The sequence below is a fragment of the Marmota monax genome, unplaced genomic scaffold (assembly GCF_021218885.2).
Source record: "Marmota monax isolate L192 unplaced genomic scaffold, Marmota_monax_Labrador192_F-V1.1 WCK01_AAM20220418_F8-fsc00044, whole genome shotgun sequence".
In the NCBI taxonomy this organism is placed as follows: domain Eukaryota; kingdom Metazoa; phylum Chordata; class Mammalia; order Rodentia; family Sciuridae; genus Marmota; species Marmota monax.
This window is the reverse complement of record NW_026695198.1, coordinates 9,414,159-9,434,673: the sequence shown is the minus strand read 5'-3', so window position 1 is coordinate 9,434,673 and position 20,515 is coordinate 9,414,159. Positions and strand designations below refer to the sequence as shown.

At 38.6% G+C, this 20,515-nt stretch overlaps 1 protein-coding gene across 1 annotated transcript in view; it reads right to left on the bottom strand.

Annotated features, from left to right (window-relative positions):
* Rp1 (RP1 axonemal microtubule associated) overlaps positions 1–20,515 on the bottom strand; it is a 316,472-nt gene that overhangs the window by 18,133 nt on the left and 277,824 nt on the right. Inside the window, exons 26-27 of the mRNA XM_046428620.2 lie at positions 16,888–17,107; positions 1,171–1,325 (exon numbers count right to left, since the gene is read on the bottom strand). Of these exons, the coding sequence (XP_046284576.1) occupies positions 1,171–1,325; positions 16,888–17,107 (375 nt within the window). The remainder of the gene's footprint in view (positions 1–1,170; positions 1,326–16,887; positions 17,108–20,515) is intronic.

The following is a 20,515-nucleotide window of genomic DNA, read 5'->3' as shown; positions in this document are numbered from 1 at the left end:
CACATATATTTTAGAATTAGATTGCCAATTTCAACTTAAAATAATCTTCCTGCAATTTCAATTGGTTTTGCATTAAAACTGCAGATCCATTAAAGAGAAGTAAGTACTTCCTAATATTGAGTCTTCTTATCCAGGAATACATTTTTAATAATATCTCTATTAATTTATGTCTTTTTTACATTTTTTTCAGCAGTATTTTATTTTTCACATAGAGGTCTTGACTTGGCCATGCCCAACAGTGCCTGTTGGGCAATGGTCCCATGGACTGAGTAGCCATGACAACCGGGCAGGAGGCTCTCTGTGAATGGCCCCCACAATGACTCTCTCTCCCACAATGACTCCAGTCACTGATGCGATAGTGCCCAATTTGTTAACTGAGGTCATGGAGGGATCCAGACCCTGCTGCCAACAGCAGCAGCCCCTAGGATATAGGCTTATATTGGTCTTCTCTTTCTCTTCCTCATGCTCTCATTCTTTCTCTGCTGCGTCTTAGTGTCACCTCCCCTGCTGACAGCCTGAAGGGCCTGTCCTGGCTCTGCTTTGGGAGGACACACATGAAGCTCTTCACTTTTCAGGTGTGGGTTGATGAGGACCTCTATTCACTGTTGGAGCAGAATCCAAGCCCCATGAGTCCTCATAAACCTCTGCACAGTATCTCAAACCCCACTGCCACCTTCTGGTTGGCTTCTTGTTTCTAGGAATCTGTTGACAAATGATGGAAGGCTCTGCCACTACCAGCTTCCCATCTGCACTCCGTTCTCTTCAGAATCCTGGACCCTCACGCTCTAATTGCCCAATAGCTCTCTAAAGCCTTGCAAACTCATTTGAAAGATGTTTTATCAAATGTGTCTAGGTGTTCTCAGCAGGATGCTCACTTCACTACAAGTGAGTCTTCCCTATCTGAAAGTAGAATCTTAGGGACTTTGTTGTGTTTTGTTTTGCTTTGCTTTTCACTAGACAAAGGCCAGGCTCACTTACAATTGCATTGTCCCCGGTAAAGTGCATGTCCACCCAACTTCAGAACAATAACATGAACCCTAAGAAATGACCCTCTTGTAACTCCTAAGAGATACCAAACAAGTATCACAGGAAATTTGTGTCTACTTTTTTAGTGAAAGAAATTAGAGGAAGAATAGTAGATAAGACAATTCATGAAGATCTTTCCATTACCTGTCCACGCTGAAAGTTGGTTTTGTTGCTTTGGGATTGATGAAGCTTCCGATTCCCTGAATCTCCTCTGGTGCCGATGAGGTTGATAAATACATTAGACTCTGTTTCTGCCCCTGGCTTTGTGCCAGTGTGTATGTGAATTTCATAAACCACCACTGAAATGTTCAGAAATCTGATATTATCTTTCTTGTTCTTATTTATGTCTTTGAATATACTTAGATATTGTATAAGGGAATCAGAATGTATCTATGTGATATTTGGCCCTAACTCCTTTTCTTATCCATACCCCCCATTCAAACATACTCTTGGCTACTTAATGTTTACCTCATTCATAGAGACTCTGGCTATTCCCAGAATGACTGTTTCAAAATAATTATTGTTAGCAATTATGTACTTTCATTAACCACTATACTAACACAGATATTATGAGAAGTTGTATTTTGGAGGGGAAGGAGACTCTCCTCTCTCTTAATTAGATGAAAGTGGCAATTTTTTCCCCTGAAGTTTGGTTGTTCTAATCACAGCTGGTTATTCGTGCTGCTACTTTGTGGAGATTACTATTCCAATAATAGAGATTTTTAATAGCCCTCTTGAGAAAGAAAAGATACAAAGATCCTAGAGAGATGCAAATTTAAATATAATTTTTAAAAAGAGTCCAGTTGAGGTTCTAGAAAATTATAATACACTACATTTGACCTCAGAATTAAGGCCATTTCTGAGACACTGGTAGAAATCACTAATTAGAAAAGAGATTGCTCTTGCTGATATTACGAATATGAGTAATATCTTGGGTATGGTGAGTTTTTTTGTATTCCATGATTCTATAACTCTTTATAAATCATAGTCCACAATTGAGCAGTTGCATTTATAGAAATTCACATTAACATTTTCCAAAGAACTCAGACATGAAAATCCAACAAGTAAGAAAACAAGGTAAGTGAGAAACATTGCCTGTTTCTCTCATGCCTGACCTTTAAAAAGACGAATGTGGTATATTGGGAAATAGTATAAGCAGAAAAGATAAATCAGTTTCTTTGTGCAGTCTTACATATTCTAAAATACCCCAGAGTGAAACCCAGCAGAGTTTAAGCAGAAAATCAGAACACTTCTCATGAATTTAGGACAGCCAAAGAAATCTTTCAAACTTCCTACAAAAAGAACTGGTCTGAAAAACTCTGGAATTGCCTGAACAGAATTAAGTCAAAACTTTGGCTAGAATTCTTCATGGAAACAGGTAGAAGAACAAGAATAATTTGATGTCTTTGTAGAGAAAACAGGTTTCTGCTTACTGGATTATTTTCTATGTTAGAGGAAGAATGAACTTGCATACAACTATGTTATTAAAAAAAACATTGACATACATAAAGTAAGACAATTAAATGAATAGTGAAATTTTTAAAAAGTACATATCAAAAATTATTTTGGACACAAGCCCACATGTTTACAGCATCAAGAACAACACTTAGCCTTCACTCAGCTACGGTTCACATACCCTAAAGTTGTGCTTAGCCTGTTACCTGACATGGCCTCAAATCCTTCTAAACATAGTATCCTAGATGTTGCTACAAATTTATTAGGCTAAATACACACACACACACACAAACACACACAAACATGCACAATAAAAAGAAAAAAAACACAAAAAAATTTACTTTCCATCTAAAGTTCAAAGGAGAAATAAAAGTACCTGACATTTAGATGAATTAGTTATCAAAGTTGAACACTCAATTTTATTCTCAAATCATGTCAGAAAGAGTTACATCATTTAAAATGGAAGATAGAAGAAAACACAACCCCACTTGCCAAGAGAAGTATACATTTTGCTCAAATTTGTAGAATTGACTTTATATCAATTATATTCCATAACGTAACTCACTAAGCATTTCTATAATTCTGCAACAAAGTCATGGATTCTTTTTTAAAATGTAAAATGCAGAACAATATATTCTATATCCAGATATTGTCATGATCCTTAAGGCAATATAAAATTTTTCCTCCTCTAACTTAACCCAAAGGGAGGGTTTTAAGCATGCTTAGTTAATGTGTCACTTAGATGCACCCTAAAATGTTACATGTTTTAAAGGATCTCTAGCAAGCAAAGCTGTCGCAAATTCTTTCTTGGACTTTTCTCCTTGGGCATGAAATGTCAGTGTTCAAGGTGTTGCTCTAAAGGCAGGATCATATGTCCTAGCTAACAGATAATTATTCTGCTGTTAAAAAAAGTACAGGGGCAACAAATTATCTTTGTCCAAGAAAGGGACACCCCATACATAAAGAGATGAACTCCTGGTGGAGCCCAATGATAAGTCTAAAATGTAAGTTAGAAAAACCTTTAAATTTGCTCAAATTCTTGAAAATTACAAGAACTGGTTTCAAGATGCCAGGTTTACAGATGGCAGAGATCATTTTACCTGAACATATTCAAAGGCAAGTATTCTTCATCAATCTTTCTGACAACAAATAATCATCCTTAAAGTACCAGTTTTAAGAAGTTACTATTCATGTATCTATGACCATCATTTAGCTAAAGGAACCTGAAAGAGTTGACTCATTGGCTTGGGTTACCTATGTATGTTAGATATTTCTGTCAACATATTTTTAATGTTCTTTTTATCATCATTGATGCAATTTTTTTTTCTTTCTGACAATTAGTTAAATTCCTCAGCTGCTTATGAGCAACTCACTCTGACAGTCCACCAGAAGCACAGAATAAAATAGTTGTCTTTCCATTTGCCACAGTTGTCATCCAGCTCAACTGATGGCTGCACTACATGTTGTCTCCAGAGTTTTCACTTGTGTCTGCAATGTCATTGTCTTCAACGTTCATCCTCATATTTACCCATTATTTATTATCATTTCAATGACGTCTCCATCTCCTGTCTCTCAGGGAATGCCTGGGATGTGTATCAGTGTAAAAGTTCAGCATTTTTGTGTTGTCTCCTCTCTATAATTTATTTATTCTTTGGGACTATAAAAGTGTGACCTGTATAATAAGATTTAACAGTATCTTATTAGTGACACAAAAATCTTTCAAGGGGCTGGGGATGTGGCTCAAGCGGTAGCTCCCTCGCCTGGCATGCGTGCCACCCCGGTTCGATCCTCAGCACCACATACAAACAAAGATGTTGTGTCCGCCGAGAACTAAAAAATAAATATTAAAATTTCTCTCTCTCTCTCTCTCTCTCTCTCTAAAAAAAAAAAAAAAAAAAAAAAGCAACTTTCAAAATCTTCCCTTTTAAGTGTATTTCCAAACACCTCTGTAGTCCAGAATTTTTTAAAATGTTTTTATTAGTGCATTATAGTTACACATAATAGTGGAATTCATTTTGACACAGTCTTACATGCATGGAATATAATTTGCTCCATTTAGTCCCCAGTACTGCTACTTTCCTTCCCCAGCACCCTCCCTCTGTTGTACTTCCTCTACTGATCTGCTATTTATTAATTGGTGCTTTATAGAGATATTCATTAAGATGAAATTCACCATGGTTTAATTATATATGTACATTGCATAATTTAGTCAATTTCATTTTGTAATCCCTCTCTTCGACTGTCCCTCTTCTTTCCCCCTCTTTACTACAGAGATCTCCCTTCTATTCTTATGGGATTCCTCTCTCCTTGCTCCCCTATTTTACTGTAGTTTCTCACATGAGAGAAAACATTTGACTTTTGACTTTGTGAGTCTGAATTTTTCCACTTAGCAAGATCTTCTTCAGTTCTACCCATTTACTAGTAAAGGCCATTATTTCATTGTCTTTTATGGTTGAGTTATGTGTGGAATGTATATATATATATATATATATATATATATATATATATATATATACATACATACATACATATATAAAATATATTATATGTAAAGTATATATATTATATATAATATAATGTATATATACTAATATAATGTATTTTTATATAATACACGTATTATATTAATATATATTACACACACACACACACATATATGTGCATATATATATATATAATTTTTTCTTTATCCTTATTTCTTTATCTCTTAACAAGTTCCTGGGCTGGTTCCATAACTTGACTATTATGAATCGTGCTACTGCAAACATTGGAATGCATGTTCACTATAATTTGGTGATTTTAGTTCTTTTGGGTAAATACCAAGGAGTGGAATAACAGTCATATGGTGGTTTCATTCCTAGTCTTTTGAGGAATTTCCACAATACTTTCCAAAGTCATTGTACTAATTTGCTGTCTCACAAACAATACATGAGTGTACATTTTCCCTACCTCCTTGCCCGCATTTATTATTAGTTGTATTCTTGATGATTGTGCAGGCCAGCATTTTTTGTCAAATATATGTTAATGATGATATATTAGCATCAACTTGAAGCATTAATACTTTCATAAATAGTATTCTTAATTCTTGGATTCTTCAATCTCTGCTAACTGCAACAAACATGACATTTGAAAAAATAATTTATAGTTGCTCAATATGGGAATATTCTTGAACCACAAAGATACTCTCAAAATGTCATCTCTATCAGCAAGTGGGCTAAAATAAATTCCACTAATTTGATTTTTTTCCCACTGATAGTAAGAGGGATATGTAAAGCATTTGTCCAGGAATAACAACTTAATTTTTTTTCCAGTTCAGTGTGACTACAGCAAATAAATAAAACTGTATAGATTCTTGGTTGGCTTTTGAACCAGGAAAAGACAGTTTTCATGTTTACACAATAATCTATGGATGAACTATATCTGCCTTTCAGAGTTCCAGTGTTGATATTTCCTGAACTCTGCCTTCTTTGGGGGCAGCCTTGGCACTCAAGGATGTTAACTTGGCTGAGCATCCTTCCAGCCCATAGATATTAGTCATTATGAAGCTTCTCTAGGAAAGAACTGGACTTCATTACTACCATCTCTTTTTTATGTCTTTCGGAATATTCAGTATAAGTCTTCAGAATTTGTTTCTTTGCTACAATGTCACTGAATCCAGTTTCTTGGTTTTCTTTTAAAACCATAAATAAATAAATAAATAAATAAATTGTGCAATGCAGAGCTTACATTATTTTAGCTGTTGTTCATATTTTCCTAATGGTTACAGCATTTTCTGTCCAAGCCACATGGATGGGGGAAGAGCCCTCAACACACATTATGTGTCTTTTGCAGCTGTCTCCTTGGACCCTGTTGTCACAGCAGAAGAGATGTCTCCAAAACAAAAGTCCAAGAAATTCCTGGGAAAAAGGAGAACTGGCTCTCAGGATGAGTGGGGTCCTTGGCTTATGTGATAGAAAATAATTTCAGCATGAGCCCGTCAGAGGCATGGACAGAGATTTATTTAGGAAGGTAGATACATATTTAAGGGAGAAGTGGAGTGATCTTAAGAGAGAGATGCTGTCTGGGGTAAAGCAAGGAACGTACATCCAGGTGCCATTTTCAGAGTGAGATGTATTTTAAGGTTCCCAGCTCTTCTTTTAAAGGAAATTTGGTGAGGCATGACTATGAAAAGTTATATAAGAATGATATCAGCCTGGTGATCTCAACCTGATTTATGCTGGTCTTGGCAGTCTTGGGTCCTTAGGCCAATATGGTCTACATCATCTGATCAATCAGTAGTACTGCAAAGTCCCCTAAGTGATAGATTTCTCAAAACATCATCTCTCTCTTTTCTTAATCTATCTATTGGAGGGGTTAATTAAGAGTGAATGAAGAACAAATGAATGGGTTTGTGGCGAACTCTAAGAGGTACAGATTTCCTGGGAATTTGGAAGTCACTGGCTTAGCAAAGAGACTGCCTGGGGAGAGTCAGGCCTGCAAAAGTATGCAGAACTTATGAATTAAAAATTTATTTCCCTGTCTTTCCATTTCTGTCTGTCTACTCTTTCCTACCCAACCTCACTGTCAACATCAGGTGGGAAAGGAAGGATGATCTCAAGGCAGGACATGCCAAGAAACAGAAAAACCACACTGCATCTCTCCTTACGACTCCTACAGGCACTCCATTAGGACTTGTCCTCAGGCCCAGGAAGACGCAGATTACTAAAGGATGCTCCTTAAAACCCAAGGGGTCCACCAGTCTCGGGGGCTCAGCGGGAAGCATGCAGAAGCCTGTGGAAACTTCCCAAGACTTCAGTTCTACAAGGTTCCTCAGCTCCTCACACACGAGCGCATCAGCACCATTCTAAATTTACTGCTAAGGATGCCTGTGTCGAATGTCTGAGTGCTCATTTATGTGGACCAGAGACAAGCAAGGACAAAACTGAAACAAGAGGAAGAAGGAAAGGAAAAGGAGCGAGAGAGAGGAAACCCATCTATTTGCACATTGTGAGAAAACTTGTTAAAATTAAAAGCAGATTAAATCAAAAGAAAAACAATGCAGTTTACAAAACTGGTGGTCACAAAGGCAGAGGTTGTAGAAGCAAGGAAAGTTGAGCAGGGAGGAGGAACAGATGTAATTATTTATCAAGAGGCATATTCTAAAGCGTGGCCCTAAATGGTATGGCAATGTACTGCTCCCAGAAACTGACCACACACACCTACCTAAGGCTTGGGTGCTGAGAAACATGGTACCAGTGGCCAGAAAGTGAAAAGAAGCATCATGGCTGAATGGATAGCAGCATATCGGAGAAGACCACTGGCCAGTGTGAGTCATTGAGAATCAAACAAGGGGATCTCCTGGAGTTGGCTGAGTACAGCACAAGTCAATCTACTACTGTGCCTGCCACCCATGACCTCAATGGCCTCCTCTCAACCAGGGGAAGGATTACGTCACCTAAAAAGTAGGCAGCCAGAACAAAGCCCTGCTTTCTGCCATTCAGAATTGGATTCTATCTGTCAAGAGATCATTGTCCATCATCATTCCAGCAAACATATTGGGACACTCTGGTGAGATTTTAACTGCCGTTTCTGTATTCTTCTTTTCACCCTAAATGACATTGGGCCTCTATGGAGTGAAACTTGTTGCTCAGGAAAAGGCAGTTCTGGGAAAATTCTAGAACAAAAAGGCCATTGATTTCTGGAACATATCGAATGAATTTTAGGAGAGACATGACTTTGAATGTTAAGAGTTTTTGAAAAATACTTAGAAAAAAGTGAAAGAGAAGTTTGTTTCTGTCTTCTCTGACTCCATCTGTCTCCTTTCTCTCCTTCCCTTTCTCCCTCTGTGACTTGGGCCTTGTTGATGAGCCAGGGAATGGCTGAAGGCTGAGTCATAGGGGAAGCCCTGCAGCAGAGTCCTGTTGTCCCAAGCAGCCAGGAGGAGTGCGGGAGTGGGGAGGCAACAGAACTTCCTCATCAACCCTCACCCCCATGTTACTGAGAAAAACTTGGGAATGGCTGAGATCAGCTGAGAGTCCCAAGGGAGTACATTCCTGGTTCCATCAAAGGGAGCACAGAGTTGTGGGCATGGAAATCAAAGCCATGGTGGGATGTTAAGACATTAAGAGGGAGGATGTGACCCCAAACACCAACATGATGAGACACTTCAGGGAGGATCAGAGAGAACAGAAGGGATCCCCCATACCAGGTCCTCCTCCAGGTAAGAGGATAATATCCAAGAACTACAATGCCCATATGCATCAGGAAAAGGCAAAGAAGAATTGATCAGCTTTCGACCATAAGAAATTAAGCTTTATATTGGAAGTAGCTGACCTTATTATGAGTTAAAATAATTAAGATTTCCACCCTCCATGGGAATAGGGGCTTGGATTATTTTTAAATCAAGTTCATGGAAGTTTAATTTACATTTGGTAAAGTGCACACTTTTAACGTGTATAATTTGATGAGTTTTGATGAATATTTACAGTCTTGGAGATCCTATCACAATCAAGAAGAGAATATTTCTATCACCATAAAAAGTCCCCTCTTGAGGGATATGGATTTTAGTCAGTAATGAAGAATGAAACCCCTCAAAGTCACACTTGTGACAATTCAAGCCTATTACATACATGATAGTAAATACAATTCAGGCCTCATAACCTGGACCATATTTACCAACATTGTCTCATCCATGATACGTGTCCTTTTTTTAATGAATGTAAAAGGAGTTGAGGCAAATGAACTATGTATAAAGTATATTCAGTATAGTTTTATCATTGTCATTTACATTTACATTCCATTTGAAGAATTGCCTCCTAAAATTCTATGGTGTTGAGAAATTTTTCATTCCTGCCTAGTTCTTGATGATCCAAGGTCAAGTGAAGGCTGCAGATCAGTGATAATGAGGGTGTCATATACAAAGCTAGTTGGAATACAGTGCTTAAATATTTAGACATCACAAGTTCACTTGCACCACCATATTGAGTCCTTCCCCATTAGATTTCCATGTGTGTCTTTATATGCCCAGAGCATTAAGGATCAGTAAATGTTTCAGAAGGAAAGGGCCACAGCTAACCCAATCTATGTTATGACTGAACATAGAAAAGAAGTACTGAGGCCAAGTACTGAGGTAGTACAGAAAAGAAGTACTGAGGTCTTTTCATTCCCAGAAGCAAAGACCCAAGATGATACATCATTCACAGTCTGATGTTTGTCAGCTTCAGCACATAAATTAGATAAGCCAGGAAAAATTTCTCCTAGATTTAGGCAGTTATTGCTTCCTCCCCATGCAAAAAAAAATGTTCTAGGAAGAAATATCCTCTGTTTAGGATGATATTGAATAAAGCATGAAAGAACATTTGATCATTCTGTTATTAAAAGTCTCCTGAGCCAGGTGGGGTGGCACACACTTGTAATCCCAGTGGCTTGGGAGGCTGAGGCAGGAAGAATGCAGGTTCAAAGCCAGCCTCAGCATCTTAGCTAATCTGTAAGCAACCCATCAAGACCCTGTCTCAAAATCTAAAAATAAATAAAAAGGGATAGGGATATGGCTCAGTGGTTAAGTGCCCCTGGGTTCAATCCCTGGTACCAAAAAAAGAATAAAAAAACAATAAAGTCATCTGAAATTATAGCTGGTCTATTGTGCAATGGTGGTATCAACAGCATTATGTGTAATCCAAATTGACAAACTAGTATGAGCTAGCAAACTGCTGCAAAAGTATGTTTATCTGCTGATGGAGTGAGCAACTTGGTCTCCTGCCCTTAAATGCAATGCTTTCCAAGTGCATGGCTCCTGTCTTGTCCAGTTTTGAACCCCTAGCTCAAGCACATATAAATATTTACTAAATAAATGAATGCTTAATCATCCGTCAATCACCAAGGATTGTGCACTTCTCTCTGCTGGCTGCCCAATGATCCATTCAAGTGTGAATTCATGTGGCTGTGCTTCACCCAGAACTGTGCCTTTAACCAAGTGCACATCTCAGGCACCATGAGACCCCAGCCCAAAGCACTCTCCATCATCACAGTGATTGGAACTTGTCTCTTCCTTTCCAACTTGGCTCTTGTTCCCCAGCTTATCTCAGGGTCCACCCAGTTCCTGGCCCTGGAATTCGGTCTCTTGTCTTAAGCACTATGCACGGATGGAGTGGGCAAACCAGACTCTGCCCTCTCTAAGAAATGTCATCCACCAGCCCGTGCGTGATTGAAGAAGACCCAACAAGGAGTTAGAATTAGCATCAAGTGCCCTTCATGCCAGACACTGCACTAGAAGGACATCCTAAGGGAACTCATTTAAAATGTCCCCTCCTTCCCTTTAGACAGTGTTACCCCGAGGAGTGATTCACTCTCTCTTTCTAACCATCCAAGATTTCTCAATCTGTTCTGAAAAAAATCTCCATTTATCAAACAACAAAGAAGCCACTTGAAAACAACCTTCTTCCAGCTACATCCCTAATGTTGCAGACTTGCCTTCTCCTAAAAGACACAGGTCAGATTTCATTTGAGAAATGATCTATGACACCAATCATGAGCAAAAGCGTACGTGTGCGCGACACACACACACACACACACACACCCCTTCTCTCTTTCTCTCCCCTTCCCTCTCTCTCCCCCTCTCAATTCCTCTCCCTCTCTTTCTCCATGCCTGAAGCCTTGTGCCAAAGACAAACACCATTACAGTCTGGAGACCTCATATCTTAAGTAGTTCCCTAAGTGGAAGGTGATATGCTCAGGCCCTTCCAAATATTTAGCTTCCCAATTTAGAGATGGCAGTATGAAAGTTTCTCTGGGCCAGCTAACTTCCCAAAGCTCTCCAGCTGCAAATCATCCTAGGCCATGACCTCTCAGTACCTTTTCCTCCATCCTGGGAGACAAGCCCTGGACACATTTCAGGTCCTACCCATCTTGGGTGATATGAGCAATTCATGGAAAAGTCAAGAAGACTAGAAGACCATAAGCTTTTCATTTATGCCCCCATCCTTGCCATAGTGTACACAATATTCTTAGTGGATGCCAGTTTGATTTTTTTCCTGGACACTTTTCTAATCAGAAAAAAAAAAAATTGCAGTTGCTCACATTTGAGAAGCTTCCTCCGTCCTTTATTTTCAGTCATGAAATGACTGATACGGAAAGGTACCTAGGACACAGTGGATGACGTTGCTGGCAGGGTCCTTATGTAAAGGAGTCAGCCTGTCTGTGCCCATGGAGCTGCAGCCTGAGCTGCTGTGCCCAGTGCCAGCTGCAGAACACTGCAGAGAGGAGCGCTCATGGCCACCAGTTCTGGGTAGCTCTACAGGCAATGCCACTGTGCTTCCTGAAGACAAAACCCCCGGCAGGAGTGTTTGTTTGATTTAATTAATGGACTGTTTCAGTGCTTTCTCTCAGGTCTCTAAGAATTAAGCTTTCTCAGCACCCATTGTGGTGGGATCCTGTTGATACAAACGGAGCTTGGAAATCAGAGCTTGGAAACAGATGGTGAATGAGATTCAGCGTTAAGCATGTGCAGACAGTTCAGATCCAGTCTGTGCTCAAGTTTTGTCATCCAAGATGGTAGTTTGGGGCTAAATCGGCATGTGCCTCTTGATTGAAATATTGATCTTATTACTGAACAAGAAGGAACTCTAAGCAGCAGAGAGGAAAAAAAAGAGGAACCCATGTGGGGAAAGGAGAGGAATTTCTGGCTATTTGAAGGAATCTTACCATGAAGACTCTTTGGATCAGAGAGACCTGGCCAAAAGTGAAGGATCTGGCCATTCAGAGGCCTGCAGAGACCGGACAGCAGATGGGACAAAAAGGGTAGGAAAGAAAGGACAGCCGGCAGGGACTATCAGATAATGCTGAGGTTGGAGTGGGGACACAAGCAGGGTCGAGGGCATTGTGCACTGAGTACCTCCTATGTGACACACACATTCTCTCCTTATTCTCTGACATGCTTCTGTGGAAACCCCATGGGATGACCATAATTCTAATTTGTCTGGAATGGTTTCTGGGCACCTGTTTTCCTGGCATAATTATTCCCAGAGTCGTTCTTCACCCTCAAAAAAGTCCTAGTTTGGATGATAAATAATGTGATGAACACTCTAGTAATAGATCTGAAACAGCCCATTTTTCAGATAAAGTAACTGAGATTCAGAAAAGCAGTCTCTCTTGCCCCCAGTCACAAAGCCAGGGATGAGGATCAGGATTTGAAGACAGATCCTGCTTATCTGAGCCACGGTTATCTTGTGGATAAAAGGGTCTCTCTCATCCAGAAGCCCACATCTGCCCCCTGAACACCAGTGGGTATGGTGATAAAGGCAAAAGCATTTTTAAAAAGCTTGGTTTTCTTTCTTTTTCTTTTTCTTTTTCTTTTTAAACTTAGTTGTTACCTGAGACTTACCGTAGATTGTCGGCAAATGTTTCATAAATATGTATTTTTCCTCAGTACTTAAAGTTGGATAAATGCAAATATTTTGGAGAAGACACATTTTAATTGTGATGGTGTTTTCACATATCCTTAGGGAGCTATTTCTTGAGTTAGAATAAACCATCAAGCACACTTCTTGCTCACTTGCCAAAATCTAGCATCAAACATCTCATCACCTATAAATGTGGCCTCAGTCCTCACCTCCTGTTCCCATCCATCTCTCCTGCAGAGAGACAGGAGCTGGAACTTCGGAAGAGACTAAGTTTCCACTGTAAGCTGAGTTGGCATTTTTATCAGCCCTGGGCATCCCTGCCAGGCCATTAACTAAAGAGTCTTAAGGACAACAAACCAAGGGCGATCTGTGTCTCCCTGGCACTTCTCCCTGCCACCACAGCAGACGGTGAATAAATCAGAGGAAAGTAGCTCAAACTCAACTTGGCAGGGTTAGCCTCAGGAGAAGACTGATCTGATCCCACCAGCAATCTAGCTCAGCCTCCAAAGAATGATGATTTATAGCATAATGTTCTCAAATACACCTTTCTTTAGAAAATTTTCCAGTAACCTTTTGAAAAGAAGAGGCAAAGTCACAGAATTGGCTGAGAGTGAAAATGTCAACTACCTAGACAGCCATTCTTGGTACCACTAAATTTTAAAAAAAGAAAAGAAAAAAAAAAAAAAAAAACTTCAAGCCCATTCCTAGGATGCTATCCAAGCCGGTAACTCCAAAATCAGTACTCATAGCTTAAATTTTTTAAAAAGTTCCTCCATCTACCCTCATCATGCCTTGTGTTCTTCCCTGGGCCAGCTTCAAAATGCTTTGACCAACAAGACAGACAGTCTCCAAATATTGAAAGTTAAGCCCCATTGCATCTATTCTCAAATGTAAACCTGAGAAGTATTAGTTCAGAGGTCTGAATCTATGATGCACTTACTCAGTATCACAGGAATGGTAAACAAGGCACTGAGTAGCATAAAGAATAATTTTCCAAAAGGTGGCATTCAACCTGCACAGATTGCTCCTTGCCCACCAGTAAGTTTTAATCTGTAGTAAATTCCTGAACAATGAGGTATCCTTATTTTTGCATTTTATCCTTTTAATGATTTTCTCCTAAATGAGTAAATATTCAACCTGGGTGAGGGGTTGCTTGATAGATAAGAAGTCTGCAATAAAATAAGAAGACTGCATCAGATTGGCTCTAAGTATCATATTATTCTGTTATATTATTTTGTTGGAGAAAAAATGCCTTAAGAACTGGTTGGTGTGCTTCCTCCAAGAAATTACCCCTTGAAATGGGAAAGGCTAATGGATAAAGTTTCATTAGCTAGTTTGGGAAAAGAATGAACAGAAAGATACAGGGAGACATGCTGAGCCTTTATTGCTGCTCTAGTTAAATGAGCCCAAAATCAATAGTTCATTTAAAGTGCAATGCAGTTTCTTTTGTATCTTGGACTTTTTAAAAACTCACACTAGTGCATTCCACAATTTCTTGCACATAACAAATTGTGTATATATCAAATAAGAGGTAATTGTAAGAAACACAAAATAGTTACCTAATAGAGTTTAAATAAAGTTCATTTTTAAATAATGCAGCCTTTGAAAACACTACAAATTGAGAGATAACAATATAGCAGGCCAATAAGAGTCTTTTGTTTCTGATCAGTACCATGGATTTAAAAGTTCTTTCAAATATCATCTTTTAAAAGCAGGGTGGAGATTTAACAGGTTTTAGTAACTGGGTGAATAAAATAGATCAGACATAGGATGTACAAGGCTTCTAGTAGAGTGCTTGCCTAGTATGCATGAAGCCATGGGTTCAATCACCAGAACGGCAAACAATAGATAAATAAATAAATAGTCAGGATTCTAAATTTCAGACCCTTTCATCTCTCATCTCTTTCATTTCATCCTTGGATGCCACCTGACTGTAGGACACTCAAAACCAGGAGAGATCTGGAGACTTACACGTTAAATGAGATTTTATATGAGTCAATGTGCAAAAGTATCAAAATTATGAAAATTTAAAGAATTAGTGTTATTATAGATTTCTCCTGTCATTAAACTAGTTTTATCCCAAATTGTTCTTCCATGCCTAAATTAATCAGCATGTATTTTTCTGGCACACAGCCATGTATTCTGTGCCAGTCATCATTCTAATACATATAATGGAGCCCCTGCTGGCTAATCAATAGGAAAGGTTTAGAGAAAAAAACTAGATTCTCCATTGTAAGTTTAACAGAAACCAGCATGAAGTGGAGGGTCAGGGAAGGTGCCTTCAGTTTGAGATGCGGTGGGCTCAAAGCATCATCAAACTACGGAGCAAAGATTTCCAGGGAAATTGAAAAGAAGATACTGACTCAAGGGCAAAAAGACGGGAGTCATTAGACTGAAGATAATAAGTAAAGCGGTGGGAAGATGGAACCACTTTCTAAAGAACAGGAATCGTGTCTGAATCATCTGTATAGCCTCTGATGCCCGTTACCGCTGACACACACGAGGCACCTGGTACATAGGCATGAGCTTATCGTTATCTTTGTGCAATGGTTGAATGAGTGAGTAATAAAGAGGGTTCATTGGTAAACCACCTAATGGAACACTGGGGCTGTAGGTGAGAAAGAGGACAGGGCTGAAGATGGAAAGACATCATTCTTCTGTGTATAGCTGACAGTGGAAGTTAGGAAGAGGCTCAAAAGGCAGAGAAGAATCAAGCATTTCAATCCACAGGTTTAAGGAAAAAGAACCATATGGAAATAGGGATAGAAATACACACACACCAAAAAAATACAAAAAGAAAAAGATGGTTGACAAACTAGATAGTTTAATGTGACAGAGGTCAAAGCTGGAGATACATTTAATAAAGACAATGATGATAATGGCTAATATTTCTCCTGTGATTACTGTGTACCAGGGACATTGCTAAGAACTGTAAGTATATTATTCTATAAAACATATGTGCATTATCTCATATACTGAAAACAATCCTATGAAAAAGGTACTACTAGTATTCCAATTTTATAAATGAGACAATGGTAACTACCTCAGGCTAAGTAGCTCACCAGGAGTGATCCAGCTCGACACATCACCAAGCCGACTCTAGAACCCATTTTTTGGTCTGGCTCCAGAGCCTCTAGAAATCTCCGCCTCTCTAATGAGAAACTATGAGTATCAAATACAGCAGATATGTCTGAGACACTGAGAACACATGCATTCACACACTCTTATGTGCACACACGTTCTCACACACACACTAACTCACATACTCACACACAAACACATAGACTGACATGTAGACATGCACAGTCATTTGATTTTGAGCAAAGAGATCATCAATGCTCAATGAGAGAGACATTTTCACTACAGTGGTGGAGGAAAAAAGTGATTCTTACAAATACAGGGAATGGACAGAGCAAAAATGAAGGCAATATGTGAGTTTACTGTTAGGAAACAACAACAACAAAATGGTAAGGGAATTCAGGTGCTCCTAAATTGGGGATTGCTGGCATTTATTATCAAAGTATAGCTAAAAAAGAAAGTCACATTGCAATGGGTGGCAAAGCAGCTTATAGAAAGATGAGTTGGACATATGCACACATCCTTGTATATACTTTTTTCACCTCTGAACAGACACAAAGCCTAATGCTCTACAGTAAAGATAAGCAAAGTCATATCTTGTTTTGTTGTTTGTTTTCTGAGGGACAAACCTGCTGGTCACTTGGTTTTTTACAGTCCAGGATCTAAGAATGCTTTTTATTCTTTATAATGGTTTTAAAACACCAAATGCAAGATACTATTTTTGACAAGTAAAAATTACACAATTTCAAATTTTCGTGTCCACAAAATAAAATTTATTGACAAACAACCATGCCATTTCCTTATGCATTATCTAGATCTGCTGCCCCATCACACTGGCAGAATTGAGACATTTTGATAGAGACTTTAGTGCCTGTCAAGCATAAGATATTTAGTGTCTGGCCCTCAATTGTTTTAAATTTGAATATATATCTCAAAGGAAATGGAATCCTACCTGGCAATTGAGCTTTATTAGTTCTCGCAATGGGCACTTCTTTCCATACATCGCCATCATTTTCATCCTCGGCTATCCAGGAATCAACTGATAAACAAAGTAGCTCATATGTGACCAAATTTTCCAGTCTCACTTCTTCCAGATACCACCTTGGATCCTTTCCACTGTTGTCATGGCCAATGCGTATTTTATAAATTTCACCAATATCTTTAAGATTAATCTGCAACATAAAGGTAAAAAGGGAAATAAAAAATCTTGCATCTCTGATTTCAATTTTCCAGTTCCAAATTCATACTTAGATTTGAACTCAATTTTGAACTCAAGACCTACTTTGTTGTCACATACACTCTTACTGATTAATTTTGTTAAAACTAGTCACTTGTAACACCATGAAATGGTATTGTGTATAGTCAAGCATGAATCCATTGGCCATGGACCAACCAATAGATTACCAGGCATGGTGTCACATGCCTGTAATCTCAACAACTCAGGAGTCTGAGGCAGGAGGATCACAAGTTCAAAGCCATCTTCAGAAACTTAGTGAGACCCTAAGCAACTTAGCAAGACCCTCTCTCAAAACAAAAAATTTAAAAGGGCTGGGGATGTGGCTCAGTGGTTAAAAAAAAAAAACAGTAGATTAAATTCAGCTAAATTCAGCTCGTTCTCATTGCACCATTCCTTAACAACACATCATAACATATTGCAAAGTAAATGTTTTATTGTCATTATAGATACACAATACTTCCTGAGTAGTGAGGCCTAAAGAATAAGATAATCTAATTCTCCAGTGTTTATAATATTTTCCACAAAGGTGAGATCCTGAGGAGCAGAGACCATTTGTTCTCCTAGATTTAAACTAGGGTTAACCAGACAGCCCTGAAACAGACCCAATTTGAATTGGAAAGACTGTGGTTTTGCAACAATGTTGCCAATGTGATCTTACCCCTTTGCATCCTCCCCCACATCATCTAATCAACTACTGTAGTAAATATTCTAGTGTATTATTCACTATCCAGAATAGGAAATGTTTTTCTTTTGAAAATTCCTACAGGGGTCTTATGAAAAATAATGGATCAATTATATACTGCACTAGTTTTCCATTTCTGCCATAAAAAAAAATTATCACGAAGTTAATGACTTAAAACCAGATCCATCTATGGTCTCCTGATTCCATGAGGCAGAATTCAGGCACTAATGGATGAGCTCAGTCCTCTGCATATGGCCTCACAAGCAAACATCAAGGTGTTGGCCAGGCTGGGCTCCTCTTGGGAGCCTTTGGGAAAAATTCTCCTTCAAAGCTTATTTTTGGTTCTTGGTGGAATCCAGCTCCATGAGGTTGGAGCACTGAAGTCCCTGTTTCCTTTTCACATGGCACTCTTTATCTCCAAGTCAACAGGGCACATCAAACCCTTTTCATGTGTGGAATCTCTGCCTTTCCCCCTGTTACAAAAAAATGTTCACTTCTAGAGGCGCCTGTGGTTTAAATGACGCCCACTTGGGTAAACCAGGTTCAGCTCCCTATTTTAAGGTTCCCTGACTAGTAACTTTACTTACATCTATAAAATTATTTTGCCATGAAGCCTAACATTCATAGGAAGAACACCAGAGCTAAAGATCATAAAGGCTAAAATTCTTACTGCTACATACTATCATCAGAGACAGTTTGAACTGCCTTCTGGTATTTTGTCACCCTGCCACCACCACTACCCCCCACAACATCTGTTCTCCCCTTTGATATTATCATAAACGTTCATGTCACCCCCAGGAAGTTACTCCAGAGCTTGTGCAGATCTGCCACCCATTCTCTACTAAAATATTTTTATTGGCAATATAATCTTGGGCTACTGTATTGGTGACAAACATTCTGAATAAATTTTCTGTCCTGTAGCCAAAATGCTTTCTGTCAGGATACATAGGGACAGATTTTGACAGTCAAGTTACAGAGCTTGGCCTTCCTATTATATCTAGAACAACACAGTGTTAGAAATTCTCCCATGTAGATACATCTTAACATGATGCTTAGTATAGGTAAGTGGACTCCTAAAATCCTTCCCAAAATTGCAGATAATAGAAATAGGACAGAAAACAGACTATGCTCCAACATACACCCAAAGGCAAAATAGTATGGGAGTAAGAACCCCGGTTTTTTATATTTTGTTTTTTTATTAATTCTAATTAGGTATACATGACAGTAGAAGGCTCTTCAATTCATTGTACACAAATGGAGCAGAATTTTTCACTTCTCTGGTTGTACATGAAGTAGAGTCACAACATTCCTGCAATCATACATGTACCTAGGGTAATTATGTCTGTCTCAGTCCATTATTTTTCCTACCCCTGTCCCCTTCTCCTTTACCCCATCCAAAGTTCCTCTACTTATCCCTATGCCCCCCCCAGTATGGATTAGCACCCATTTATCAGAGAAAACATTCGGCCCCTGGTTTTTTGGGATTGGTTTCTTTCACTTAGCATGATGTTGCCTAGTTCCATCCATTTACCTGCAAATGCAAGAATTGTATTCTCTTTTAATACTGGGTAATATTGCATTGTGTTTATGTACCACAGTTTCTTTATCCATTCATCATTTGAAGGGCATATGGGTTGGTTCCACAGTTTTGCTATTGTGAATTGAGCTGCTATAAACATGGAAGTGGCTGTGTCACTGTGGTATGCCATTTTTAAGACCTTTTGGTTCCATTCCAAGTTTTCTAAGGAAACTCCATACTGCTTTACAGAATGTTGGTACCAATTTGCAGTCCCACCAACAATGTATAAGTGTGCCTTTTCCCTTACATCCTCACCAACACTTATTATTGCTGGTATTCTTGATAACTGCCATTCATTCTATCGGGATTGAGATAAAATCTTAGTTTTGATTTGCATTTCTCTAATAGCTAGAGATATTGAACATTTTTTCATATATTTGTTGATCAATTGTATGTCTTCTTCTGAGTAGTGTCTGTTCAGCTCCTTAGTCCATTTATTGGTTGGGTTGTTTGTTTTTGTTTGGTTTGGTTTGGTGTTAGGTTTCTTGGGTTCTTAATATACCCAGGAGATTAATGCTCTATTTGATGTGCGTGTTGCAAAAATTTGCTCCCAAAATGTAGGTTCTCTCTTCATTGATTGTTTCTTTTGTTGAGAAGAAGCTTTTTAGTTTGAATTCATCCCATTTATTGATTCTTGATTTTATTTCTTGTGTTACAGGAGTCTCATTAAGGAAGTTGAGGCCTAATATGACATGATGAAGATTGGGCCTACTTTTTCTTCTATTAGGCATAGGGTCTCTGAAGAATACCAGTTTTGATATCAGACATGCATGGTTTTGAAAGTTCCTTCTGCCCTTGCAGCTCTGCAAACCACAAGTTTCTCAACCTTTTAAAGCTTCAGTGGCTTAATCTGAACACAGGATGAGTATCCCTAATGCAACAATCCAAAATCTGAATTGCTCTAAAATCCAAAATATTTTGATTATTGACATGATCCCGTGAGGGGGAAATTCCACACCTTGAAACATTGTTTCTTATACAAAATTATTAAAAATACTGAATGACTTTATTACCTTCTGGCTACATATAAGGTATACATATAAGATATATATGAAACTAATAAATTTCATGTTTAGACTTGG